The sequence below is a fragment of the Salmo trutta genome, unplaced genomic scaffold, assembly GCF_901001165.1.
Source record: "Salmo trutta unplaced genomic scaffold, fSalTru1.1, whole genome shotgun sequence".
Classification (NCBI taxonomy): domain Eukaryota; kingdom Metazoa; phylum Chordata; class Actinopteri; order Salmoniformes; family Salmonidae; genus Salmo; species Salmo trutta.
In genome coordinates this window covers 1,768,223-1,796,150 of record NW_021823258.1, presented here as the reverse complement: position 1 = coordinate 1,796,150, position 27,928 = coordinate 1,768,223, and the positions used below count along the sequence as shown (strand labels likewise).

Here is a 27,928-nt window from a genome sequence, read left to right as displayed (position 1 = left end):
CGTCATTCTAAATTTGCGTCTGAATGATAAAGTTGACCCTGGATGGAAGTAGCTGCTTCAGAACAGAGAATTCAGTACTTTATTTTACAGTTTCCAATGGTATTTACCTGGTAATTACTCGGACATTTTGCAGTAACACAGAATTCAACACAATTACTTTCTGAAATAAATGTAATAGCTACCTACACAGTCAAGTATGAAATATAAGCACTATTTTACATTGGGACTCATCCTGTCCTCCTGTGTGCCAACAGTGTGACATGATCAATGTATAGTTTAATGACTAATCAATAACCTGTTATACTGCATTACATTCTACTGAAAACAAAATGATCCTATTCAGGTCTGTTCCAGTTCAATCTCTTTTCACATAGTGCAAGAACTGTCACAAGGCAAAGTGAATCAAACGACTCTTACCTACTGTAATTCTGTATCAATAAATATGCTCTTATACAGTCCTTGTAAAAGAGATTATATACAACAATCTCAACAATCAACACATTTCATAGAAAAACAATACAAAGTGGATTAATTATTACGGTTTCCATACATCATGAAGAGAAGCATTGACACACATGTCATTGGACACTGGCTGGCCTGCAGTATGATGAGTATGATGAGGTCTTCTTCCTCACTCACACCTCCGGTAGAAGTTGAAATGGTAGTCTGTGAACAGCGCCCCCACGAAGCCACGGTCGGTACTGCAGTCTGCCTGGCCCTGGATGGAGACAGACCAAGGTTGTCTATTACATTGACAAGTGACTGCTCTAACAGTGGAAATACTGTACAAGTCCTCAAAGATGGAAGGCAAGCGTGAGGAGGCGAGATCAGGTGGAACCATTCTAGCCAATGACAGGGTAGATAGGCGTGTGCACAACAGGCCTTAGAGTTTGATAGAGGACTCATCTTTGTATCTGTGCCATTTTAGCTTCTGTGCCAGCATGGGCAGCATCTCCATTTTAAAGTAGTCAATTTTCATCTTCTTCGTTGTGGGATTGCTTCCATCTCATAGGAATTCCCACCCAGTTGACTACTTTAAAATGGTGGAAGCCCTCAATGGCAATACCCATGGTAAAATGGGTTTTAGCCATGTTGAGTTCTCCATCTATCCCTATGACAACAGTCACAAATCCGATACCGTCGTTTTCTTTTATTTTTCAAAGTTGCCGAAATGCCACGTGCTTTCACTTATGTCCGTTTAACAACCTAACCATTACGAAACTTCTATTCAATCAAACAAGCCTCACGTAGCAAAATACGAATTACATTTTTTGTTGACAAAATTTTCTCATTGACCTTCATACAAAAATTCCTCACTTTCTGGGCAGATTTTGAGCAGAGTAAAACCTCTCGCTTCACCTCTTCCTCTCTGAGATGAAGATTTACAGTTTGTTTTGGTCGGAAACAAATCCTCAATCAACCACACATACATACATTTGACTGTATGACATCGTAAGCATAGGACATCTGGCATAGACTACTAAACCATGACAATGACAGGGTGTAGTCAGTCTGTTATAACATTAAATAACATCTCTGGGTGGCCTACAGTGACAGGGTGTAGTCAGTCTGTTATTAAATAACATCTCTGGGTGACCTACAGCGACAGGGTGTAGTCAGTCTGTTACAACATTAAATAACATCTCTGGGTGGCCTACAGTGACAGGGTGTAGTCAGTCTGTTACAACATTAAATAACATCTCTGGGTGGCCTACAGTGACAGGGTGTAGTCAGTCTGTTACAACATTAAATAACATCTCTGGGTGACCTACAGTGACAGGGTGTAGTCAGTCTGTTACAACATTAAATAACATCTCTGGGTGGTCTACAGTGACAGGGTGTAGTCAGTCTGTTACAACATTAAATAACATCTCTGGGTGACCTACAGTGACAGGGTGTAGTCAGTCTGTTACAACATTAAATAACATCTCTGGATGACCTACAGTGACAGGGTGTAGTCAGTCTGTTACAACATTAAATAACATCTCTGGGTGACCTACAGTGACAGGGTGTAGTCAGTCTGTTACAACATTAAATAACATCTCTGGGTGGCTTACAGTGACAGTTGTGAACTCTTGTTCAGTTTCCGAGAGCATTACGGGGAGACGAGAGCATTACGGGGAGACGAGAGCATTACGGTGAGACGAGAGCATTACGATGAGACGAGAGCATTACGGGGAGACGAGAGCATTACGGGGAGACGAGAGCATTGCGGGGAGACGAGAGCATTACGGTGAGACGAGAGCATTACGATGAGACAGGAGCATTACGGTGAGACAGGAGCATTACGATGAGACGAGAGCATTGCGGGGAGACGAGAGCATTACGGTGAGACGAGAGCATTACGGTGAGACGAGAGCATTACGGTGAGACGAGAGCATTACGGGGAGACGAGAGCATTACGGGGAGACGAGAGCATTACGGGGAGACGAGAGCATTACGGTGAGACGAGAGCATTACGGTGAGACGAGAGCATTACGGTGAGACGAGAGCATTACGGGGAGACGAGAGCATTACGGGGAGACGAGAGCATTACGGGGAGACGAGAGCATTACGGGGAGACGAGAGCATTACGGGGAGACAAGAGCATTACGGGGAGACGAGAGCATTACGGGGAGACGAGAGCATTACGGGGAGACGAGAGCATTACGGGGAGACGAGAGCATTACGGTGAGACGAGAGCATTGTGGTGGGTTGAGTAAAGGGAGGGGGTGGTTATAACATACTAATGTTTAACAACTCTGTTCGATTGTGGTTATCAGATCGGGTCGTTTTCCCCCCACAACATACAACACCTAGTAGTTGTGAGGCTACTTGGGACAGTGTCGTTTGACATTGATATTTTAGGAAAGGACACATTGAGAATCTTCTAGTTCTTACAGCCACTGCTGAGCGGAAGTGGTAGGAGCTGCTGTAGAATCGAGACACTGGCAGAGGCCATTCATGGACGTAGCCCTGGAGAGAACAAGAGAGAAACACTTTCAACCTTTATATTCACTTTCTTTCTTTCTTTCTTACTTTCTTTGTTCACTTTTTATCATACAAAGAGCAGAGAGTTTGCAATTATCATACAGAGAGCAACCACAGTATAGTGTTGTCTGTGGATGCCATACCTGTGTATTTATGAAATTGTATTCTTCGTTGGTTTGATCATGGTCCATCAAGGCAGAGCATTTAAACGTCTCATCATGATGACACAGGTGGACAACCAGCAGCTCTGTCGTACTGTGTCAGAGGAGAGGAGACACCTAGTGGTCATTTACTGTACTTACAACAAACCCACGGTGCAAGTACCAGGTGCTCTGTGACCATTTGTAATTCGTGTGAACAACAATGAGAGAATGTGCCTTATGCAGCTCTGTCTTAGAGGCCTTCATCTCCTCATACAGAACAGGAACTCCTGCCAGACTGGGTCCAATGTCTGACTCAGACAAAGCTTCAACGCTCGATTCAATCCGTAGCGCTGAAGATCTGCGGTATAGTGTGATTGACATTTAAAGGTCATTTCCCATTGAGACGACATACGCAGCAACTACATGACTGCAGTCTCCGCAAATGCCCGGAAACATTGCCTTTAAATTCCAAATCGCATCATACGGCACTAAGGATTAAATGTAGCCCTTTGACTCGCAAGCTCCCGCAGTCCCCCGTGCATGGACTCAATGTCTGGGAGGATTCAGACCATCGTCAGCCCCTGAGCTAAAATAAACTCTTAGAAACCTTCCAGAGTCCACAGTCAATGCCAATCTGTCACCACTGCAGTGGGAAGACAAGTCCTATTGAATTATTGAAGTGGAAAACACAGTGGAGACAAGAGGAAGCATGTCCTGGTTACTCACTTCATCTGGACAGTGACACGCATGTTGGTAGGGACGAACTTGCTGATGGGGATTTGGAAGGAGTAGTTTCCTGACCTGAATGGAAACAGATGAAATAGAGATGGAGTAGACCATCAGTTTGGCCGTCTGATTCTAAAGCTGTAAATGAGTTGGAACTGACTGAAGACGTACCCACAGCTTCCTCTCTCACAGTACCGAGAGTCAATCATCTGTTCGTTTTCTTTGATGAAAAAAGACCTTATCGTTGTGTTTGTCCCTGAAAATAGAACAACAATCTGATGTCAGACTCTAAAGTATTGTGTAATAAACTCAGAAAATAACAGATTTGGATAAGCATAAAATGTGTCTTCAAACGTATGTGGTAGAATTTGACTTACAATCTCCGGCACCTTTGATTTCTTCATTGAATTTGTCTTTCCCTTCATCTGAGAAGGCAGAGTTGGAACCACAAAAGGTGGGATTACAGCATCACAAGCAGCACAATGCCAACACTTTATAGAGCATCAGAACTACGTCTCACTCAAGGTCAGCAACATGGAGGTTTTACGTCAAGATAAGCTAGCATGAAGAAAGAGATACAGTGGAGATGGCTGTTGGTAAATGAAGACAGGGAGTAGCCAGCTCACCTGCTAGAGAGGGCCCGATATTGGGAGATACAGTGGAGGAGAGGAGGGCAGGAGAGATGGTGCTGGTATTATCCATGGAGGCTGTAGTGGGACAGCAGAACACTTCTTCACAGTAGATCAGGCTACAGAAGTCCACATCAGGGGTCCACGGGACAGGGGTGGTTGTTGGGTTTACTAACAAACAAGGGTCAATTTCCACATAAATGACTACTCATGACAGATAGCAACACTTTTACCACCTCTTTGTACAATAGAATTGAATGTGACATCACAACGTTCCGATGATGCGACATCACAACGTTCCGATGATGTGACATCACAACGTTCCGATGATGAGACATCACAACGTTCCGATGATGAGACATCACAACGTTACTATGATGAGACATCACAACGTTACTATGATGAGACATCACAACGTTACTATGATGAGACATCACAACGTTACTATGATGAGACATCACAACGTTCCGATGATGAGACATCACAACGTTCCGATGATGAGACATCACAACGTTCCGATGATGAGACATCACAACGTTCCTATGATGAGACATCACAACGTTCCGATGATGAGACATCACAACGTTCCGATGATGAGACATCACAACGTTCCGATGATGAGACATCACAACGTTCCGATGATGAGACATCACAACGTTCCGATGATGAGACATCACAACGTTACTATGATGAAAGTAAAACTATATAAATAGCATTTAGGGGTTGTTTACCTAAGGTAGGCCTGACTGTTGTGGTGGAGAGAGGATGTTTACCTAAGGTAGACCTGACTGTTGTGGTGTAGAGAGGATGTTTACCTAAGGTAGGCCTGACTGTTGTGGTGTAGAGAGGATGTTTACCTAAGGTAGGCCTGACTGTTGTGGTGTAGAGAGGATGTTTACCTAAGGTAGGCTTGACTGTTGTGGTGTAGAGAGGATGTTTACCTAAGGTAGGCCTGACTGTTGTGGTGTAGAGAGGATGTTTACCTAAGGTAGACCTGACTGTTGTGGTGTAGAGAGGATGTTTACCTAAGGTAGGCCTGACTGTTGTGGTGTAGAGAGGATGTTTACCTAAGGTAGGCTTGACTGTTGTGGTGTAGAGAGGATGTTTACCTAAGGTAGGCCTGACTGTTGTGGTGTAGAGAGGATGTTACCTAAGGTAGGCCTGACTGTTGTGGTGTAGAGAGGATGTTTACCTAAGGTAGGCCTGACTGTTGTGGTGTAGAGAGGATGTTTACCTAAGGTAGGCCTGACTGTTGTGGTGTAGAGAGGATGTTTACCTAAGGTAGGCCTGACTGTTGTGGTGTAGAGAGGATGTTTACCTAAGGTAGGCCTGACTGTTGTGGTGTAGAGAGGATGTTTACCTAAGGTAGGCCTGACTGTTGTGGTGGAGAGAGGATGCACAGTGGTCTCGTTGCTGCAAATAAAAAAACATGATATGACCTTTGAAATTAATTCCACATTCAGTTCTGGATAGCGTTGTCACAGATGATCATAAAGTTTAAGTCTCAGTAGTATTCTTGGCACCGTAGACTTGGCAAATAAAGGCTGGCAGCACCTGTAGTTTGTGAAGCCAGTTCAGTGGTGTGTCTTACGTGCTTCCAGGAAACAGCATGCCGGTGTCGTCTCTCAGAGTCAGCATGTAGAGAGCTGTGATGGCAATAGAACTGTGGAAGAGACATAGGGACGTCATAACACTTCATAACTCATACATAACACAATCATAAGAAAAAACAACATCGTCAGGCCCAGACCAGGGGATTTACAATGCAGGTACATCAACAACAAAAAACTTCAAGTGTGGATATATGAAAAGGAATAGTAAAGTTCTATATTCTAAACTCTCCAATGCTTTTATACAGTCACGTCCCACCCTATCTGATCTGACAGTCAACTTTTCTCACATTTTCATTTCTCTGATACAGTTATCAGAATAGATAAAGCTTTACGCATTCAATATTATATTATATTCAGGTAGAGGTAACTGCCAAAATAATGGAAACACTTGAGTAAATGAGAGATACAAAGTATATTGAAAGCAGTCGCTTCCACACAGGTGTGGTTCCTGAGTTAATTAAGCAATTAACATCCCGGCATGCTTAAAGGTTATTATTTATATTACCACGATTAGGGGTTATTATTTATATTATCACGATTAAGGGTTATTATTTATATTATCACGATTAAGGGTTATTATTTATGTTATATTATCACACTTAAGGGTTATTATTTATATTATCACGATTAAGGGTTATTATTTATGTTATATTATCACACTTAAGGGTTATTATTTATATTATCATGCTTAAGGGTTATTATTTATATTATATTATCATGCTTAAGGGTTATTATTTATATTATATTATCATGCTTAAGGGTTATTATTTATATTATATTATCACGCTTAAGGGTTATTATTTATATTATATTATCATGCTTAAGGGTTATTATTTATATTATATTATCATGCTTAAGGCCATTACTTAGGTTACCATGGCTATGCCCCCGTTTATGACAATGCCCCCGTCCACAGGGGTCGAGTGGTCACAGAATGGTTTGATGAGCATGAAAACACTGTAAACCATATGCCATGGCCGTCTCAGTCACCAGATCTCAACCCAATTGAACATTTATGGTAGATTCTGAAGCAGCGCCTGAAACCACCGTCAACAAAACACCAAATGATGAAATGTCTCGTGGCAGAATGGTGTCACATCCCTCCAGTAGAGTTCCAGACACTTGTAGAATCTATGCCAAGGTGAATTGAAGCTGTTCTGGCTGGTGGTGACCCAACGCCCTAGTAAGACACTTTATGTTTCCTTTATTTTGGCAGTTACCTGTATATTGCAGTGCTTCAATATCCAAAGGTATTTTCTAACAAAGCAGTCAGACTTTTTGTTTCACTATGAAACTAACATGAACATCTCCTCCTCAGTTGTAACAGGAAGTCTTACCAGAAAGCTATTGTTGCTACCAGAATGATCATGCTGACTTGGACAAACTTGTGTTTTAAGCAGCGGTGGAACTTTGCCTACAAGAGAATAAATATAAATGGTATTAGTTTGATTCAGACTTTCTGTACACCTGTTCTTATTCAAGTATACAGTCTTTCTGCAGTTCTACCTCACCTTGACAGATCTGAGAGGTGTTGGCTTCTGTGGTGGTTGTCTGTTCATCTTCCTGTGTAACACAACACATGTATGTATATTATCAACACAAAACGTTAAATAATGACAGTTGAAACACAAAACGTTAAATAATGACAGTTGAAACACAAAACGTTAAATAATGACAGTTGAAAATGTATTAGGAAACCAAAGAATGTTGAGCATTCCCTATCCAGTCCGTTACAAGTACAAACTCAGTCCTTCCATAAGGCGAGATTCCTAAACTACAATAAAGTGGAGACATTTGACAGTACAGGAGGCATAAAGCAGAAGCCGTAGGGCTGTTATGGTTGAGCTGAGAAAGTGTTGATGGTCCCCATGAGAGTGACCCTGGTCATAAAGACAGACACACAACACATCCAGAACTCAACCATCCTCAGTACTACCCCTCTGTCTCATACACACCAGGCTGTATCACAACCGGCCGTGATTGGGAGTCCCATAGGGCGGCGCACAATTGGCCCAGCGTCGTCCGGGTTTGGCCGGTGTAGGCTGTCATTGTAAATAAAAATGTGTTCTTAACTGACTTGGCTAGTTAAATAAAGGTTAAATAAAATGTAAAAATTTGTTTAAACTCAGCAGGGATCTGAAAACAGAGTCCCTGACTAAACTGATTGACTGAATGTAATAAAAAAATGTTTTTATGTTGGGTGAAAATCTCTGTGTCTCCAAATTATTTTGAAAACTGAAAGAGAATTTGTAGGCAAGAGGGCATAGAGAATAGCACCCTCTGGTGGCACTGTGGCATTACCGTTTAGTGCTGCTGTTAGCAGGGTTGCTGCTGTTAGCAGGGTTGCTGCTGTTAGCAGGGTTGCTGCTGTTAGCAGGGTTGCTGCTGTTAGCAGGGTTGCTGCTGGAAGCAGGGTTGCTGCTGGATCGCAGGCTGCCCATGTTCTTGAGCTTGGCTAACCGTGTGTTCCACACCTCCAGCTCCTGAATCCTGTTCTCCAGGTTGTCAGTCAGCTTACACAGCTGCTTCACAGCCCCTACATTCTCCATGAAGATCTGCTCCTATGGGGACGAATACAATACAAATGGGACATTACATTGTTCTTCAAAGTATATATATATTTTCTTTTAATTGAACCTTTATTTAACTAGACAAGTCAGTTAAGAACACATTCTTATTTACAATGACGGCCTACCAGGGAACAGTGGGTCAACTGCCTTGTTCAGGGGCATAAAGACAGATTTTTACTTTGTCAGCTCGGGGATTCGATCCAGCAACCTTTGGGTTACTGGCCCAACGCTCTGACCACTAGGCTACCTGCTGGTTACTGGCCCAACGCTCTAACCACTAGGCTACCTGCTGGTTACTGGCCCAATGCTCTAACCACTAGGCTACCTGCTGGTTACTGGCCCAACGCTCTAACCACTAGGCTACCTGCTGGTTACTGGCCCAACGCTCTGACCACTAGGCTACCTGCTGGTTACTGGCCCAACGCTCTGACCACTAGGCTACCTGCTGGTTACTGGCCCAACGCTCTGACCACTAGGCTACCTGCTGGTTACTGGCCCAACGCTCTAACCACTAGGCTACCTGCTGGTTACTGGCCCAACGCTCTGACCACTAGGCTACCTGCTTGTTACTGGCCCAACGCTCTAACCACTAGGCTACCTGCTGGTTAATGGCCCAACGCTCTAACCACTAGGCTACCTGCTGGTTACTGGCCCAACGCTCTAACCACTAGGCTACCTGCTGGTTACTGGCCCAATGCTCTAACCACTAGGCTACCTGCTGGTTACTGGCCCAACGCTCTAACCACTAGGCTACCTGCTGGTTACTGGCCCAATGCTCTAACCACTAGGCTACCTGCTGGTTACTGGTCCAACGCTCTAACCACTAGGCTACCTGCTGGTTACTGGCCCAATGCTCTAACCACTAGGCTACCTGCTGGTTACTGGCCCAACGCTCTAACCACTAGGCTACCTGCTGGTTACTGGCCCAACGCTCTAACCACAGGGCTACCTGCTGGTTACTGGCCCAACGCTCTAACCACTAGGCTACCTGCTGGTTACTGGCCCAACGCTCTGACCACTAGGCTACCTGCTGGTTACTGGCCCAACGCTCTAATTACTAGGCTACCTGCTGGTTACTGGCCCAACGCTCTAACCACTAAACCTGCTGGTTACTGGCCCAACGCTCTAACCACTAGGCTACCTGCTGGTTACTGGCCCAACGCTCTAACCACTAGGCTACCTGCTGGTTACTGGCCCAACGCTCTAACCACTAGGCTACCTGCTGGTTACTGGCCCAACGCTCTAACCACTAGGCTACCTGCTGGTTACTGGCCCAACGCTCTAACCACTAGGCTACCTGCTGGTTACTGGCCCAATGCTCTAACCACTAGGCTACCTGCTGGTTACTGGCCCAATGCTCTAACCACTAGGCTACCTGCTGGTTACTGGTCCAACGCTCTAACCACTAGGCTACCTGCTGGTTACTGGCCCAACGCTCTAACCACTAGGCTACCTGCTGGTTACTGGCCCAACGCTCTAACCACTAGGCTACCTGCTGGTTACTGGCCCAACGCTCTAACCACTAGGCTACCTGCCACCCCAAAGTGGGACCATAACAGTGGGACCATAACAGTGGGACCATAACAGTGGGACCATAACTCTGACAGATCTCTTGGCAGTCCTCATACTGATTATCACACGGATCATATGTTGTCAGGCCTTAAATCTCCTGGGAAAGGACACTTACTTTGTCCACCATGAGGAAGTTGTGGATCTTCTCTCCGTCGCTGCAGGTGATGTCCCCCACCTCTTTGACAGCAGTAGGCAGCAGCTCCATCACCTCCTGAGCTATGATGCCTGTTTCATGTATGTGATCGATCCCCATCTCTGAGGCGAACTCAGGCTTGTAGTCATACTCCACGATCCTCATCTGAGATATTCTCTTCAACTGTTCTGTTGAATCCACCTACCCAGTTGGAACATTGTCCCGTCAGGTAAGATATCATTCCTTGGGCCACTGTGAAGGCATTTCTATGTTCCTTCCTGTTATTTCACACCAAAACCATTATTTTGATAGGTATTATATAAGAGCATGCATGTGCTGCTTCCTACCTCTTGTATGTTGTGTTTGGCGCGGCGGTCGGAGGGGTGCATAACCTGCCCCATGATCTTAGCGTTGCCACAGACCACCAGGGCTTCATCGGGGGTGTCTGTGTTGATGCCCACCCTCCCCTGGCACACCACCGCGTCCGGAGCCTGTCCTCGTTGCCACAACACCTCACTGTCGTTCTCAAACTGGCCCGGGTTCGACGCCTGTAGTGGAGGAACACAGAACAGTTTAGAGTTCTGGTTACGGTTGGTTCCATTTAGATCACGGTGCATTCTAGAACTAATTGTCCAATGGAAACATGGTAGGAACCATATTTTATTACATTTTTATGTATTTTTTATTTAATCTTAATTTTAGCAAGGAGTCCCATGCTTAGTCCTATACTTAAGTATGCTTTAGTCCTTAGTCCTATACTTTAGTATGCTTTAGTACTTAGTACTTTAGTCCCATGCTTTAGTACAGGGTTCCCCAACTGGTGGCCTGCGTGCCAAGTTTGGCTCCGGGTGATCTCATTTGGCCCCCCAAGTATTCTGAGCAAAAAAACCATCTGCTCAACAGTTGATGATCCCTGCTTTAGTACTTCTGGTTCAGAACTTACCCTGACTATGATCCTCTCTGACATGTATGCTATCAGCAGGTAACTCTCTTCCCTCACTGTGGCGTACAGACCCACCACCATCAGGAAGTACCTGGTCATAACACAAGGACACATGGAACGACATGTTGAAACTTCTCTTTCAATTATGATATTAGTATGTAAAGTGATGTTTTTTAGAGGGTCTGAGTAATAACATGGCAATACCATGGCAATAATATGGCAATACCATGGCAATACCATGGCAATACCATGGCAATACCATGGCAATAACATGGCAATACCATGGCAATAACATGGCAATAACATGGCAATAACATGGCAATAACATGGCAATAACCAACCTCTGGTCAGGGTTGGGTTTTCCCTTCTTCCTCATGTTGTTGGCAGTGGTCTCACTGAAGTGCAGTCTTCCCAGAGTAACTCTAGTGATCTTGTCCCCTGGTAGACTCACTCTGAGGGATGAGATGTTATTCCGAAATTTAGGCCCGAGATTCAATCCAAATCGCCCCTTTTTCGGTTATGCACCATATACCTTTTAAAGGCAACGTTCCTGCGTTGGCTGAGACGGCGTTTACAGTAAACGGTGCATATGACGGCTCAACGGGAAATGACCTTTAAAATGTCAAAAGTGCTAGAACGTGGCGCTACCGCTGATGGGAGGAATCTCAGCCATAGTTATCACGTTTCTGCAACCACAGCCATGTTTTGTGGAGATCGCCTTTCTAATCACAATTATGTCATTGTTCAGATTTGAATGACAGATTACACTCACAACATTGAACACAGCAGTCTACAGTAAATAGTATAATGAAATGGAGGACAGGACACTCACTTGACTGGCAGGAATGGTTTCTTACTGCGATCAGGCTGTGACTGTTCTATGGTGACTTTGTGAGTCTGTGCCTCAAGCTGCAGAGACAGAAGAAATGGTCAAAGTATTGCTAACTAGCAGGGTTGGGGAGTAACGGGTGACATTTAGAAAGTAACATACACAACCCTGCTAACTTGCATACTAACAAAAAACTAGTGCTTTTAATGCCTCTGCATCATCTGAAGTAGTCTGCCGAGGTCAAACGCTGATGTTCCAGGTAAGTTCGTGTTGCATATGTGGATGGAGTTAAACTAACCTTCACACCAAACACCTTGACCTGGAAGCTGTCTATTGGCGCAGGGCCGTTGGGTGTTTTGACGTACAGGGGGTCTCCGGCCATCCCTACGTGAACTGTGACCTGAAAGTGGTTCTTTTTCTGACACACAAAGGACTCGTCAGCTGTGGAGTAGTTGAAACCTTTATCAGTGTCCACATGGTAACCGGGGGAAGGGCTGTGGAGAGACAATAGAGCGAGCTACACTGAGTGACAAAACATTAAGAACACCTGCTCTTTCCATTACATACTGTAGACTGCCCAGGTGAATCCAGGTGAAAGCTATGATCCCTTACTGATGTCACTTGTTAAAATCCACTTCAATCAGTGTAGATGAAGGGGAGGAGACGGATTTTAAGAAGGATTTTAAGCCTTGAGACAACTGAGACATGGATGGTGTATGTGTCAGAGGGTAAATGGGCAAGACAAAAGAGCCTTTGAACAGGGTAGCCCTTAGCTGTGGTATATTGGCAATATACCACAAACCTATGAGATGCCTTTTTGCCATTATAAACTGGTTACCAACGTAATTAGAATAGTAAAAATACATGTTTCGTCATACTCGTGGTATACTGTCTGATATACCACAGCTTTCAGCCAATCAGCATTCAGGGCTCAAACCACCCAGTTTATAATTATGGACGACCAAGTACAATAAGAATAACATACAGTAGGAGTCAATTGTGTCCATTTCAGTCAATAATTTAACCAAATGGGTTTTGTTTACAATGACTCATGACTAAACCATTTTACTGCTGGCTAGGAAAAGACAAAGATATTGCCGATGAGTTTAACAAAAATCAGTCCCTTAAAAGAATGTAGCGTTAGTTGAATAGCCTTTGAGTTAGAGACTAAAGACAGGCAGCTTAAGGCATGAGCCTTGGTGAAGAGTGAGGGGACGTAAGGCAGAAGGCCACTCACAGGATGTCATAGTTACTGTTGTAGAGCGTGGTCCACAGGCCAGGCTGGTAGCGATCCCAGGTGAGGAGCTGATAGGCCCCCATCCCAGAGCTGCTCCCTATGGCCCCGTCGCTGTCATAGGACGGGACGTCACCGCCTGCACTCTCAGAACCCGCTGCTATAGGAACAGCCACTGAATGGGTCTGTACCTCAAGGGGTTCTGTTCGCCTTCTCTTCTTACAGTCAGGAAATATAAGCCTGTGGAGGAAGAGGAGGAGGAGGAAGAGGAGAGGATAAGAGGGCACTGTTAAAACATTCATATCCCGTTGAAGTAAAGCATATTTTCACTGTCATTCTCAAACTGATATGTACTGTACGGTAGTTTAGTAGTTTATGTACCCATATCTACTGTACGGTAGTTTATGTACCCATATGTACTGTAAGGTAGTTTAGTAGTTTATGTATCCATATGTACTGTACGGTAGTTTAGTAGTTTATGTACCCATATGTACTGTACGGTAGTTTATGTACCCATATGTACTGTAAGGTAGTTTAGTAGTTTATGTACCCATATGTACTGTACGGTAGTTTAGTAGTTTATGTACCCATATGTACTGTAAGGTAGTTTAGTAGTTTATGTACCCATATGTACTGTACGGTAGTTTAGTAGTTTATGTACCCATATGTACTGTACGGTAGTTTATGTACCCATATCTACTGTACGGTAGTTTAGTAGTTTATGTACCCATATCTACTGTAAGGTAGTTTAGTAGTTTATGTACCCATATGTGGTGTACAGTAGTTTAGTAGTTTCTGTACCCATATGTACTGTAAGGTTGTTTATGTACCCATATGTACTGTACGGTAGTTTAGTAGTTTATGTACCCATATGTAGTGTACGGTAGTTTAGTAGTTTATGTACCCATATGTACTGTACGGTAGTTTATGTACCCATATGTACTGTACGGTAGTTTAGTAGTTTATGTACCCATATGTAGTGTACGGTAGTTTAGTAGTTTATGTACCCATATGTACTGTACGGTAGTTTAGTAGTTTATGTACTGTACGGTAGTTTAGTAGTTTATGTACCCATATGTACTGTACGGTAGTTTAGTAGTTTATGTACCCATATGTAGTGTACGGTAGTTTAGTAGTTTATGTACCCGTATGTACTGTACGGTAGTTTAGTAGTTTATGTACCCATATGTACTGTAAGGTAGTTTAGTAGTTTATGTACTGTAAGGTAGTTTAGTAGTTTATGTACCCATATGTACTGTACGGTAGTTTATGTACCCATATGTACTGTAAGGTAGTTTAGTAGTTTATGTACCCATATGTACTGTACGGTAGTTTAGTAGTTTATGTACCCATATGTACTGTACGGTAGTTTAGTAGTTTATGTACCCATATGTACTGTACTGTAGTTTAGTAGTTTATGTACCCATATGTACTGTAAGGTAGTTTAGTAGTTTATGTACCCATATGTACTGTAAGGTAGTTTAGTAGTTTATGTACCCATATGTACTGTACGGTAGTTTAGTAGTTTATGTACCCATATGTACTGTAAGGTAGTTTAGTCGTTTATGTACCCATATGTACTGTAAGGTAGTTTAGTTGTTTATGTACTGTACGGTAGTTTAGTAGTTTATGTACCCATATGTGGTGTACAGTAGTTTAGTAGTTTATGTACCCATATGTACTGTACGGGAGTTTAGTAGTTTATGTACCCATATGTGCTGTAAGGTAGTTTAGTAGTTTATGTACCCATATGTACTGTGCGGTAGTTTATGTACCCATATGTACTGTACGGTAGTTTAGTAGTTTATGTACCAATATGTACTGTACGGTAGTTTATGTACCCATATCTACTGTACGGTAGTTTAGTAGTTTATGTACCCATATCTACTGTAAGGTAGTTTAGTAGTTTATGTACCCATATGTGGTGTACAGTAGTTTAGTAGTTTCTGTACCCATATGTACTGTACGGTAGTTTAGTAGTTTATGTACCCATATGTGCTGTACGGTAGTTTAGTAGTTTATGTACCCATATGTACTGTACGGTAGTTTATGTTCCCATATGTACTGTAAGGTAGTTTAGTAGTTTATGTACCCATATGTACTGTACGGTAGTTTATGTACCCATATGTACTGTAAGGTAGTTTAGTAGTTTATGTACCCATATGTACTGTAAGGTAGTTTAGTAGTTTATGTACCCATATGTACTGTACGGTAGTTTAGTAGTTTATGTACCCATATCACTGTACGGTAGTTTAGTAGCTAATGTACCCATATGTACTGTAAGGAGTTTAGTAGTTTATGTACTGTACGGTAGTTTAGTAGTTATGTACCCATATGTGGTGTACAGTAGTTTAGTAGTTTCTGTACCCATATGTACTGTACGGTAGTTTAGTCGTTTATGTACCCATATGTGCTGTGCGGTAGTTTAGTAGTTGATATACCCATATGTACTGTACGGTAGTTTATGTACCCATATGTACTGTACGGTAGTTTAGTAGTTTATGTACCCATATGTACTGTAAGGTAGTTTAGTCGTTTATGTACCCATATGTACTGTAAGGTAGTTTAGTTGTTTATGTACTGTACGGTAGTTTAGTAGTTTATGTACCCATATGTGGTGTACAGTAGTTTAGTAGTTTATGTACCCATATGTGGTGTACAGTAGTTTAGTAGTTTATGTACCCATATGTACTGTACGGTAGTTTATGTACCCATATGTACTGTACGGTAGTTTAGTAGTTTATGTACCCATATGTACTGTAAGGTAGTTTAGTAGTTTATGTACCCATATGTACTGTACGGTAGTTTAGTAGTTTAAGTACCCATATGTACTGTAAGGTAGTTTATGTACCCATATGTACTGTACGGTAGTTTAGTAGTTTATGTACCCATATGTACTGTACGGTAGTTTAGTAGTTTATGTACTGTACGGTAGTTTAGTAGTAGTTCTCACCCTGTGTGTTGACCAGCTGTGGGAGGCAGGTATGAATATCCTGGTTCTGAATGGCATCCAGGCACAGGTAGTAAACAGGATGAGGGCAGTCCTAGGCCTGGGGCTAGGTGTGGGGCTTGGCCTGGAGGTAGTTCTGGGACCGGGGATGCGTTGGCCCTGGGGTAGCTGTCTGCCAGGCCCTGGCGTGGAGGAGGCTGATGCTGCTGGAGAGCCTTGTGGTGGACGGGCGCTGTGGGGGCAGTGTTAGCCTGTATATAGCTCTCCCCTGGGCTCAGGGAGTGGGGGTGGTGGACGGGCGCTGTGGGGGCAGTGTTAGCCTGTATATAGCCCTCCCCTGGGCTCAGGGAGTGGGGGTGGTGGACGGGCGCTGTGGGGGCAGTGTTAGCCTGTATATAGCTCTCCCCTGGGCTCAGGTAGTGGGGGTGGTGGGGCAGTGAGCCTGGAGATGTGCCTACCTTGGTGTAAGACTTAGTCAGCCCCTGGTGGTATGGCAGTCCTGGGTGTGGTGGGTGTTGTGGTGCCTGCTCTTTATATCGACACGATGAGGCTGGAGGACGTGTCACTGGCTGGAAGACTTCCTGGGAGCCGTAGCTTACGTCTAGATTAGGAACGGGGCAAAGGCAGTCATATCATTCATTTTAATCAGAACATTTTATTATTATGATATGGTTGTACTGTTTGTAACACTTGGCATTAAAAGAGATTCCTATCAACCATTGTTGATAAGGTATTGCCAATAAAGGAAGAGGTTTCATTATGACAGTGGCTCACCTGGTATTTGCGGAGGTGAGCACGGTTCTGAACCAGAATCTGGTGGTGACTCTGGTAACATGCTAGGAAGACAAAGTCACAGTCAGACATGGCCCTCCAAAGTCACAGTCAGACATGGCCCTCCAAAGTCACAGTCAGACATGGCCCTCCAAAGTCACAGTCAGACATGGCCCTCCAAAGTCACAGTCAGGCATGGCCCTCCAAAGTCACAGTCAGACATGGCCCTCCAAAGTCACAGTCAGACATGGACCTCCAAAGTCACAGTCAGACATGGACCTCCAAAGTCACAGTCAGACATGGCCCTCCAAAGTCACAGTCAGACATGGCCCTCCAAAGTCACAGTCAGACATGGCCCTCCAAAGACAAGGTTTCTAGAACTAGCCTTTCTCTCTGCTTACCTTACTTGTCATTGTCTTGACTAGCTAACAACAAAGCCTATAGCTGTAGCTGTTGGTGCCATGGTGGAGAGCTGCCCACCTGCAGCAGGTACAGTATAGGGCAGGAACAAAAGCCAGCAGACCCAGTAGGTCTCTAGGAGGAGGGTTGGCCACCTCAGCTCAAGGATTGTGCCGTTGTGTTGTAAACACTGTTATGTGTGTCCTCCATTCCATTTAACACAGCTGCTGTGTTTACGGGTGGTAGATGGACTAAGAATATGGATGCTTACAAGGTATTAGATTGTACTGGAAACAGATTTACCCTCAAGTACAATAAAGTAAACATGGATGCTTACAATGTTGGGTCCATGTCGTTGCTGAGGTACTGTTCCAGTATGCTGGTGTCCACCACCGCACTCTCCAGGACCCCACTCATATCCTGGCATCCTGGAAATGCACATACTTTTCATTACAATTCACAAGCGTCTCATTCTGGTTCACAGTCTCTCTCTAAATCTTGCTCCCTCTCCCGCTCTCTCTAAATCTTGCTCCCTCTCTAAATCGTTCTCTAAATCTTTCTCTCTAAATCTTGCTCCCGCTCTCTCTAAATCTTGTTCCCTCTCTCTCTAAATCTTGCTCCCGCTCTCTCTAAATCTTGCTCCCTCTCTCTCTAAATCTTGCTCCCGCTCTCTCTAAATCTTGCTCCCGCTCTCTCTAAATCTTGCTCCCTCTCTCTCTAAATCTTGCTCCCTCTCTCTCTCTTTCTCTCCAAATCTCTCTAAATCTTGCTCCCTCTCTAAATCCTGCTCCCTCTCTCTCCAAATCTTGCTCCCTCTCTCGCTCTAGATCTTGCTCTCTCTCTCCCCCTCTCTCCCCCCTCTCTCTCTCGCTCTAAATCTTGCTCCCTCTCTCGCTCTAGATCTTGCTCTCTCTCTCTCTCCTCTACAGAACATGAATCTGCCAAGGTTATAGGTCACCAGGTGAAACTAACCCATCGTTAATATCAGTATGTAACCATTACAGCGTATCAGAGTGTGGTCCATCACCTCTAGGCTCGCTGTAGCCTGCCCTATACATGGCTCCCTGTACTGTAGGAGACAGTAGTAATTACTGTTATCAGCCAGGACACAGCTCATAGAGGCTCCCTGTACTGTAGGAGACATTAGTAATCACTGTTATCAGCCAGGACACAGCTCATAGAGGCTCCCTGTACTGTAGGAGACATTAGTAATCACTGTTATCAGCCAGGACACAGCTCATAGAGGCTCCCTGTACTGTAGGAGACATTAGTAATCACTGTTATCAGCCAGGACACAGCTCATAGAGGCTCCCTGTACTGTAGGAGACATTAGTAATCACTGTTATCAGCCAGGACACAGCTCATAGAGGCTCCCTGTACTGTAGGAGACATTAGTAATCACTGTTATCAGCCAGGACACAGCTCATAGAGGCTACCTGTTCTGTAGGAGACATTAGTAATCACTGTTATCAGCCAGGACACAGCTCTCATAGAGGCTCCCTGTTCTGTAGGAGACATTAGTAATCACTGTTATCAGCCAGGACACAGCTCTCATAGAGGCTCCCTGTTCTGTAGGAGACATTAGTAATCACTGTTATCAGCCAGGACACAGCTCATAGAGGCTCCCTGTTCTGTAGGAGACATTAGTAATCACTGTTATCAGCCAGGACACAGCTCATAGCGGCTCCCTGTACTGTAGGAGACATTAGTAATCACTGTTATCAGCCAGGACACAGCTCATAGAGGCTCCCTGTACTGTAGGAGACATTAGTAATCACTGTTATCAGCCAGGACACAGCTCATAGAGGCTCCCTGTACTGTAGGAGACATTAGTAATCACTGTTATCAGCCAGGACACAGCTCATAGAGGCTCCCTGTTCTGTAGGAGACATTAGTAATCACTGTTATCAGCCAGGACACAGCTCATAGCGGCTCCCTGTACTGTAGGAGACATTAGTAATCACTGTTATCAGCCAGGACACAGCTCATAGAGGCTCCCTGTACTGTAGGAGACATTAGTAATCACTGTTATCAGCCAGGACACAGCTCATAGAGGCTCCCTGTACTGTAGGAGACATTAGTAATCACTGTTATCAGCCAGGACACAGCAGTAATAGAAAATAGGAAGGTCGCTAGAAGAAGTGACTGCTCAGTGTGTGATGTGGTTGATCTCCCAGTCCTGCTGTGTATCTACTGTGTGTACACTCCCCTACGTATTACATTTAGGCACAAGTATAGTATCTGGTCCCATATACTACTTTAATACACCAGATGTGAATTTGTCCAAATACTTATGACACCTTCAAATCAAATACATTTTTATTAGTCACCTGCTCCATATTCAACAGGTAGACCTTACAGTGAAATGCTTACTTACTGACGAGCCCCTAACCAACAGTGCAGTTTTAAAAAATCCTGGGGGGGGACTAGACACATCAAGTGCATTTATTTCTAAAACGGTAAAACAGGAATGTATGAAAATATCCTCAAATTAAAAAAAGGTGACATTCTGTACTGTTGCTTCATAAAAAACATTTTAAGTCAATTCCAAAATGCTGGAGTATAAGAGCCAAATGAAATGTTTTAGCTTCAATGTCCAAATACCTCAGTAGGGGAGTCTATGTCTACGGTGAGCTCACCTCAGAGCCATACATACAGCCTGTATATACATGTATACACACAGTACTGGCTGAGTCCTGTTTCCAACACATCAGTAGGGGAGTCTATGTCTACGGTGAGCTCACCTCAGAGCCATACATACAGCCTGTATATACATGTACACACACAGTACTGGCTGAGTCCTGTTTCCAACACATCAGTAGGGGAGTCTATGTCTACGGTGAGCTCACCTCAGAGCCATATACAGCCTGTATATACATGTATACACACAGTACTGGCTGAGTCCTGTTTCCAACACATCAGTAGGGGAGTCTATGTCTACGGTGAGCTCACCTCAGAGCCATATATACAGCCTGTATATACATGTATACACACAGTACTGGCTGAGTCCTGTTTCCAACACATCAGTAGGGGAGTCTATGTCTACGGTGAGCTCACCTCAGAGCCATATACAGCCTGTATATACATGTACACACACAGTACTGGCTGAGTCCTGTTTCCAACACATCAGTAGGGGAGTCTATGTCTACGGTGAGCTCACCTCAGAGCCATACATACAGCCTGTATATACATGTATACACACAGTACTGGCTGAGTTCTGCTTCCAACACATCAGTGTAGTGACTGGGACAGGACACATATTATGGACAAGACCTGGATCAAATACATACCTAGCATGTACCCGAGTTAAATGCAAGGCGACATTTTCCTGTCACAAACACTAACGCAACAAACAAAGACCTTAACTTTTCTAGGTTCTTTAAAGAATGTCCTAGTAGCTTGTCCCTGAGAGCGATGTGTTTGGCCTTGATCTAATTACTGTGTGACTCTGATTGTGGGACAGGTGGCCTTGAGCTGCCCACGACGTCAGAGCTCTGCTGCACCTGTGTAGATACAGGGCTGGGAAGTGTCTCTGGTCTGCTAACTCTATGACCGTATTTCAATTGTCATAAGCACCTTATCGGTCCTTGTATGCTGTCCATTTTTAGCCTACAAAATGTGAAATAACTGTCTCCTTTGAACTTTAACTCCAGATATGGAATGTGTGAGTAGGGAAGAGGACCAAGCTTTCGCAGAACTATCAACACAGAACTGGGATCTTTTATTTCAGCTCATGAAACATGGGACCAACACTTTACATGTTGCGTTTATATTTGTTTTCAGTATACATCGTCAGTCACAGGCTTCATTAGGAAATGTGTTGATGATGATGTACCCACAATAACAATTCGGACATACCCCCAACCAAAAACCCTGGATGAACGGAGATATCCGTACTGCAGCATTCAATGTCAGCAGAACGGATCCCGATGACTCTGTGGCGTGCGGCGTGTACACAGCTAGCAGGTACGAGCTCCGCAAATTCTTTAGGGACACAAAAAGACAATACAGTCTCAAACTTGAATTGATGTTCCACAACTCAGATTCACAACGCATGTGACAAGGACTACAGACTATGACAGACTACAAAGGCAAATCCAGCTGTGTGGTGCCCACCGAAGCTCCCAGCCGAGCTTAACACATTCTATTCTCGCTTCGAGGCAGACAATAGCGAGACATCCAGGAAGTCTCTCGCTGCTCCAGACATCCAGGAAGTCTCTCGCTGCTCCAGACAACCAGGAAGTCTCTCGCTGCTCCAGACAACCAGGAAGTCTCTCGCTGCTCCAGACATCCAGGAAGTCTCTCGCTGCTCCAGACATCCAGGAAGTCTCTCGCTGCGCCAGACATCCAGGAAGTCTCTCGCTGCGCCAGACATCCAGGAAGTCTCTCGCTGCTCCAGACATCCAGGAAGTCTCTCGCTGCTCCAGACATCCAGGAAGTCTCTCGCTGCGCCAGACATCCAGGAAGTCTCTCGCTGCGCCAGACATCCAGGAAGACTCTCGCTGCTCCAGACATCCAGGAAGTCTCTCGCTGCTCCAGACATCCAGGAAGTCTCTCGCTGCGCCAGACATCCAGGAAGTCTCTCGCTGCTCCAGACATCCAGGAAGTCTCTCGCTGCGCCAGACATCCAGGAAGTCTCTCGCTGCTCCAGACATCCAGGAAGTCTCTCGCTGCTCCAGACATCCAGGAAGTCTCTCGCTGCGCCAGACATCCAGGAAGACTCTCGCTGCGCCAGAAATCCAGGAAGACTCTCGCTGCGCCAGACATCCAGGAAGACTCTCGCTGCTCCAGACAACCAGGAAGTCTCTCGCTGCTCCAGACATCCAGGAAGTCTCTCGCTGCGCCAGACATCCAGGAAGACTCTCGCTGCTCCAGACAACCAGGAAGTCTCTCGCTGCGCCAGACATCCAGGAAGTCTCTCGCTGCTCCAGACATCCAGGAAGACTCTCGCTGCTCCAGACATCCAGGAAGACTCTCGCTGCTCCAGACATCCAGGAAGAATCTCGCTGCTCCAGACAACCAGGAAGACTCTCGCTGCTCCAGACAACCAGGAAGTCTCTCGCTGCTCCAGACATCCAGGAAGTCTCTCGCTGCTCCACACTGACTCAACACAGGCCCCCCCAGGGGTGTGTCATCAGTCCTCTGCTGTACTTCCTGTTCACCCACCGACTGTGTGGCTTTGCACAACCCCAACTCCATCATTAAGTTCTGACGACACCGCGGTTGTAGGCCTGTTAACCAACATAGACGAGTCAGCCGATAGGGAGGAGGTAAGTGAACTGGCATTGTGTTGTCAGGACAACAACCTCTCCATCAATGTCAGCAACAACAACAACAAAAAAGAGTTGATTGTTGACTTCAGGAAGCAGAGGAGGGAACATGCCCCGATCCACATCAGCGGGACTGCGGTAGAGAGAGTCACAAGTTTTAAGTTCCTCGGCATCCACATCACAGAGGACTTATCATGGACAAACAACGCTACCATTCTTGTCATGAGGGCACAACAGCGTTTCTACTTCCTAAGGCGGCTGAAGAAATTCGGCATGCCAACCCGGGTCCTCTCCAAATACAACCGCTGCACCATCGAGAGCATCCTGACTGATTGCATCACGGCCAAGTATGGGAATTGCTCCGTTCACGACTGCAAGGCCCTCCTGACCGCGCTCCCACCCAACCAGGACATCTACTCGAAACGGTGACTGAGGAAGGCACACAGCATCATCAAGGACCCCACACAACCCCCAGTCACGAGTTGTTCTCTCCCTTACCGTCAGGCAGACTGTATCGGAGCAGGAGGTCTGATAGAAACTGTCTCTGAGCCTGTTGTTATCTACAAGCCATCAGACTGCTGAACACTTGAACTGGACTGAACACCCGCTCTGATTCTCCTCACCTTAGCCCTCACCCACACACACACACACACCCACCCACCCACACACTTTGGTGGAGGCTGCTGAGGGGAGGACGGCTCATAATAATGTCTGGAACGGAGTAAATAGAATGTTATCAAACACATGGAAACCATGGAAACCACGTGTTTGATGTGTTTGATACCGTTCCACTGATTCCGCTCCAGCCATTACCACGAGCCAGTCCTCCCTAATTAAGATGCCACCAACCTCCTGTGATATACATTCACGCTATACACACACACATCACAACTGTTGCTACCAGACTGTTATTATACTGCTCAGTTTATACACTGCCCCATCCCCCCTTCTCCAATACACGTGGAAATATTGTTCTAGAAATTGTGCCTTCCTTTATTACACTTAAGCTAAAAAAAATATATTCTATTCTACTGAGACATTTATTTTCAAATTCTTATTTTATATTATTTCTTATTGTTGTAGAAGGAACCTACCAGTAAGCATTTCATTGGACGATGTATACCATTCATATCCCGTACATACAACTAATAAAAAACTTGAAACTTGACAGTGGACTGATCTAGGCAAACGACTATCTATTTCTCAATTGAAACCGCCTCACAACATTACCTATTAACTAATCTAACTGTAGTAACTTTGGGAAGATGAATCACTGTTTGAATATATTTTCAACCTAATTGGTGATCATTAAACCTAATGGGTGATCATTAAAGACAGTTCTGAAAGGTTAGAGACATTGAATCAGAGCCTCTCTCCCCCCACCCCCCCCTCTCTCTCTTTCTCTCTCCCCCAGAACCCCCTCGCTCTCTCCCCCACCCCCTCACCCTCTCTCTCCCCCCCCACCCTCTCTCTCCCCCTCTCTCTCCCCCCTCACCCTCTCTCCTCCCAACCCACCCCCCCTCCCTCTCTCTCCCCCCTCACCCCACCCTCTCTCTCCCCCCTCACCCCACCCTCACCCCACCCTCCAGCCATTACAATGAGCCCATCCTCCTAAAGTTCCTCCCACCAGCTTCCTCTGACTCGCACAACACTCTCTCTCTCACACACACACACACACACACACACACACACACACACACTAGGGAGCTGTTTGGGACACAACTATAGAATGTCTTACCGTCAAAGAACTGCTGCAACGCTTCATTCTCTCCCAGAACATCAATGGGCACTCGGAGTCCTCCAGGGGGCTCCATGGTGATCAGCTGCCTGAAATACACAACTGTTATTGGGGGAGAAACAGTAGGCAAGGCCTATGCTTGAGCACTGTGTAGGCCCAAGCATGTTCATGAGGAGGTAAACACACAGACTGTACAAAATGGAAGAAACCCCTTCACCAATGCCAACCTATTATTTTCCAGGCTTGCATGGTAGGCTTTGAATGTAACTCCAGACTCTCAGAAAATTGGAGGCTCTGTTATTTCTGTCTGGAGACCATACTGGCCGAGCTAAAACTATTTCTGTCAGGAAAACATGGCGGCCTAACAAACTATTTCTGTCAGGAAAACATAGCAGCCTAACAAACTATTTCTGTCAGGAAAACATGGCGGCCTAACAAACTATTTCTGTCAGGAAAACATAGCAGCCTAACAAACTATTTCTGTCAGGAAAACATAGCAGCCTAACAAACTATTTCTGTCAGGAAAACATAGCAGCCTAACAAACTATTTCTGTCAGGAAAACATAGCGGCCTAACTGAAAGTCGACCTGCCATCGAGTAAACTAACTGGCCGTATCCCCCGGTAACAGTTTCATAAAGCTGCTCGTCACCTAACATCAACTAATGATGTGCAAACTGGAAAGACAACTTCTGTATTTGTTCACGGAGTAAGAAACGTTTAGACAGATCTGATTATTACGCAGACCTGTTTGTGCTTTCATAACAAGACCCCGTTTTCCTGCTATTCACTTTGTGTTGCTCTTCCAGGAAGGCCTTTCTCTATTGAGCAAACGGTCCATCCGTTCTTCCAGGAAGGCCTTTCTCTATTGAGCAAACGGTCCATCCGTTCTTCCAGGAAGGCCTTTCTCTATTGAGCAAATGGTCCATCCGTTCTTCCAGGAAGGCCTTTCTCTATTGAGCAAACGGTCCATCCGTTCTTCCAGGAAGGCCTTTCTCTATTGAGCAAACGGTCCATCCGTTCTTCCAGGAAGGCCTTTCTCTATTGAGCAAACGGTCCATCCGTTCTTCCAGGAAGGCCTTTCTCTATTGAGCAAACGGTCCATCCGTTCTTCCAGGAAGGCCTTTCTCTATTGAGCAAACGGTCCATCCGTTCTTCCAGGAAGGCCTTTCTCTATTGAGCAAACGGTCCATCCGTTCTTCCAGGAAGGCCTTTCTCTATTGAGCAAACGGTCCATCCGTTCTTCCAGGAAGGCCTTTCTCTATTGAGCAAACGGTCCATCCGTTCTTCCAGGAAGGCCTTTCTCTATTGAGCAAACGGTCCATCCGTTCTTCCAGGAAGGCCTTTCTCTATTGAGCAAACGGTCCATCCGTTCTTCCAGGAAGGCCTTTCTCTATTGAGCAAACGGTCCATCCGTTCTTCCAGGAAGGCCTTTCTCTATTGAGCAAACGGTCCATCCGTTCTTCCAGGAAGGCCTTTCTCTATTGAGCAAACGGTCCATCCGTTCTTCCAGGAAGGCCTTTCTCTATTGAGCAAACGGTCCATCCGTTTTTCACTGGGAATCAGTTCAACTATAGTCGTCTCTATCTCTGCAAGCAGCCTACGCACTCAAGCTTTACTAATGAAAACCACCGATTCTTCACGCTTCATAACATTCGTGACTGCTGTTATGGCGTTATATATGGTGTAATAATAATTATTGCCTGCTTGCTGACAGGGGTTGTGCGTGTGTGTGTGTGTAATATACTGTACATTATAGCTAATCCATGATTAATCATTACTATTGTCTCTAGTCTCTCTCAGCTCATTTAGGGAATGTGTAATTGCTTTGGCTTTACACACGAGAGGCTTTCTGTAATAATGTACATGATGCATCCCAAATGACAACCTGTTCCCTTTGTAGTACACAGCTTTTGACCAGGGCCCATCGGGACTATTTTGGGAATGGTCTGCCATTTGGGACAATGATACAGTGACTAAACTGCTGTGAATAATGAGGCTATTTTCTTCTAGATAATGACTTTATAACATTGTCAGTTTTGTTCTATGAATTTATGACACACTAAAGTCAGCCTATACATTATGAGAAACGGTCAGCCTTATGATAATGAAGAAGGATGTTCAAAATTATTTGGTAAAACAAATCTGTCAGTCCCAGATAAAGATATGGATGCTTATGGAACACTAAGAATTCAAGTGGCCTTTTACCAAGACAAAAAAAACACAGGAAATATAAATCTTTTAGACTTACTAATACAGAGCTTTGATTAAATTATCCTGAACATAGCTGAGAGACAACAATCAAATGGGAGTGTTGTAAATACTAAATATCATTAGCTTCCTTCTAACAGTCAGTAGAGAAGGGAAACCATTAGCTTCCTTCTAACAGTCAGTAGAGAAGGGAAACCATTAGCTTCCTTCTAACAGTCAGTAGAGAAGGGAAACCATTAGCTTCCTTCTAACAGTCAGTAGAGAAGGGAAACCCTTAGCTTCCTTCTAACAGTCAGTAGAGAAGGGAAACCATTAGCTTCCTCCTAACAGCCAGTAGAGAAGGGAAACCATTAGCTTCCTTCTAACAGTCAGTAGAGATGGGAAACTATTAAATTCCTCCTAACAGCCAGTAGAGAAGGGAAACCATTAGCTTCCTTCTAACAGTCAGTAGAGAAGGGAAACCATTAGCTTCCTTCTAACAGTTAGTAGAGAAGGGAAACCATTAGCTTCCTCCTAACAGCCAGTAGAGAAGGGAAACCATTAGCTTCCTTCTAACAGCCAGTAGAGAAGGGAAACCATTAGCTTCCTTCTAACAGCCAGTAGAGAAGGGAAACCCTTAGCTTCCTTCTAACAGTCAGTAGAGAAGGGAAACCCTTAGCTTCCTCCTAACAGTCAGTAGAGAAGGGAAAACATTAGCTTCCTTCTAACGGCCAGTAGAGAAGGGAAACGCTGAATGTGAACCTTACCTTTCCTCCAAAATGGAGTCCTGGCTGGTAGTTCCGTTAACAACCTTCTCTCCAACTTCAGTTTACGTCTCTCAAGTACAATCCATTTGGCAAACAACATCCATGAAATCCTCAGAGCCCAGTTACTCTACGTTTGTTCACCCATCCAGGTAGTTTCGGTAGATTTAGGCCCTTCGGTTTTGACAATAATATTCCCAGAATTGTATATCCAAGATGTTTCTAAACTCAAAATAATGTATGTCACAGGTGTCTCTCCTGTGTACTTTGTTCTCTGGTCTGAAAGGTAAAAACCATTCACATACCCTGCGCAGGCGTTCTGTCTGTGTGTGCCAGGTGTCCTTGCCCTGGACCATAAAGCAGGCATTCATTACAAGGTGACACACAGGGGTAGTACACTAAAAAGCAGTCTTATCTCTGGCTTAGACACTATACAAATAGGACACTGTCATTACCGATTTACAGTACTGTCCATACAGATACAAG

The 27,928-nt window shown here is 44.7% G+C and overlaps 1 protein-coding gene across 2 annotated transcripts; it reads right to left on the bottom strand.

Annotated features, from left to right (window-relative positions):
* Positions 1–53: 53 nt before the first annotated feature.
* On the bottom strand, positions 54–27,785 carry LOC115189931 (myelin regulatory factor-like protein). Of its 2 annotated transcripts, XM_029748442.1 has the most exons (25): positions 27,446–27,785; positions 24,491–24,579; positions 17,820–17,910; positions 17,087–17,148; positions 16,708–16,913; positions 16,316–16,638; positions 13,366–13,602; positions 12,427–12,622; positions 12,132–12,208; positions 11,641–11,751; positions 11,300–11,390; positions 10,704–10,904; positions 10,339–10,557; positions 8,383–8,642; positions 7,593–7,644; positions 7,419–7,495; positions 6,060–6,131; positions 5,829–5,881; positions 4,466–4,639; positions 4,217–4,264; positions 4,011–4,095; positions 3,840–3,914; positions 3,114–3,225; positions 2,881–2,955; positions 54–718 (listed from the first exon to the last, which is right to left on the bottom strand). In XM_029748442.1, exons 2-25 carry the CDS (start codon positions 24,564–24,566, stop codon positions 632–634), a joined length of 3,060 nt encoding a protein of 1,019 aa, XP_029604302.1. In that variant the 5' UTR covers positions 24,567–24,579; positions 27,446–27,785; the 3' UTR covers positions 54–631. The 2 variants fall into 2 exon arrangements, with proteins under 2 accessions (XP_029604302.1, XP_029604301.1); XM_029748441.1 differs by having other exon boundaries at positions 16,316–16,913.
* Between the last annotated feature and the right edge of the window lie 143 nt (positions 27,786–27,928).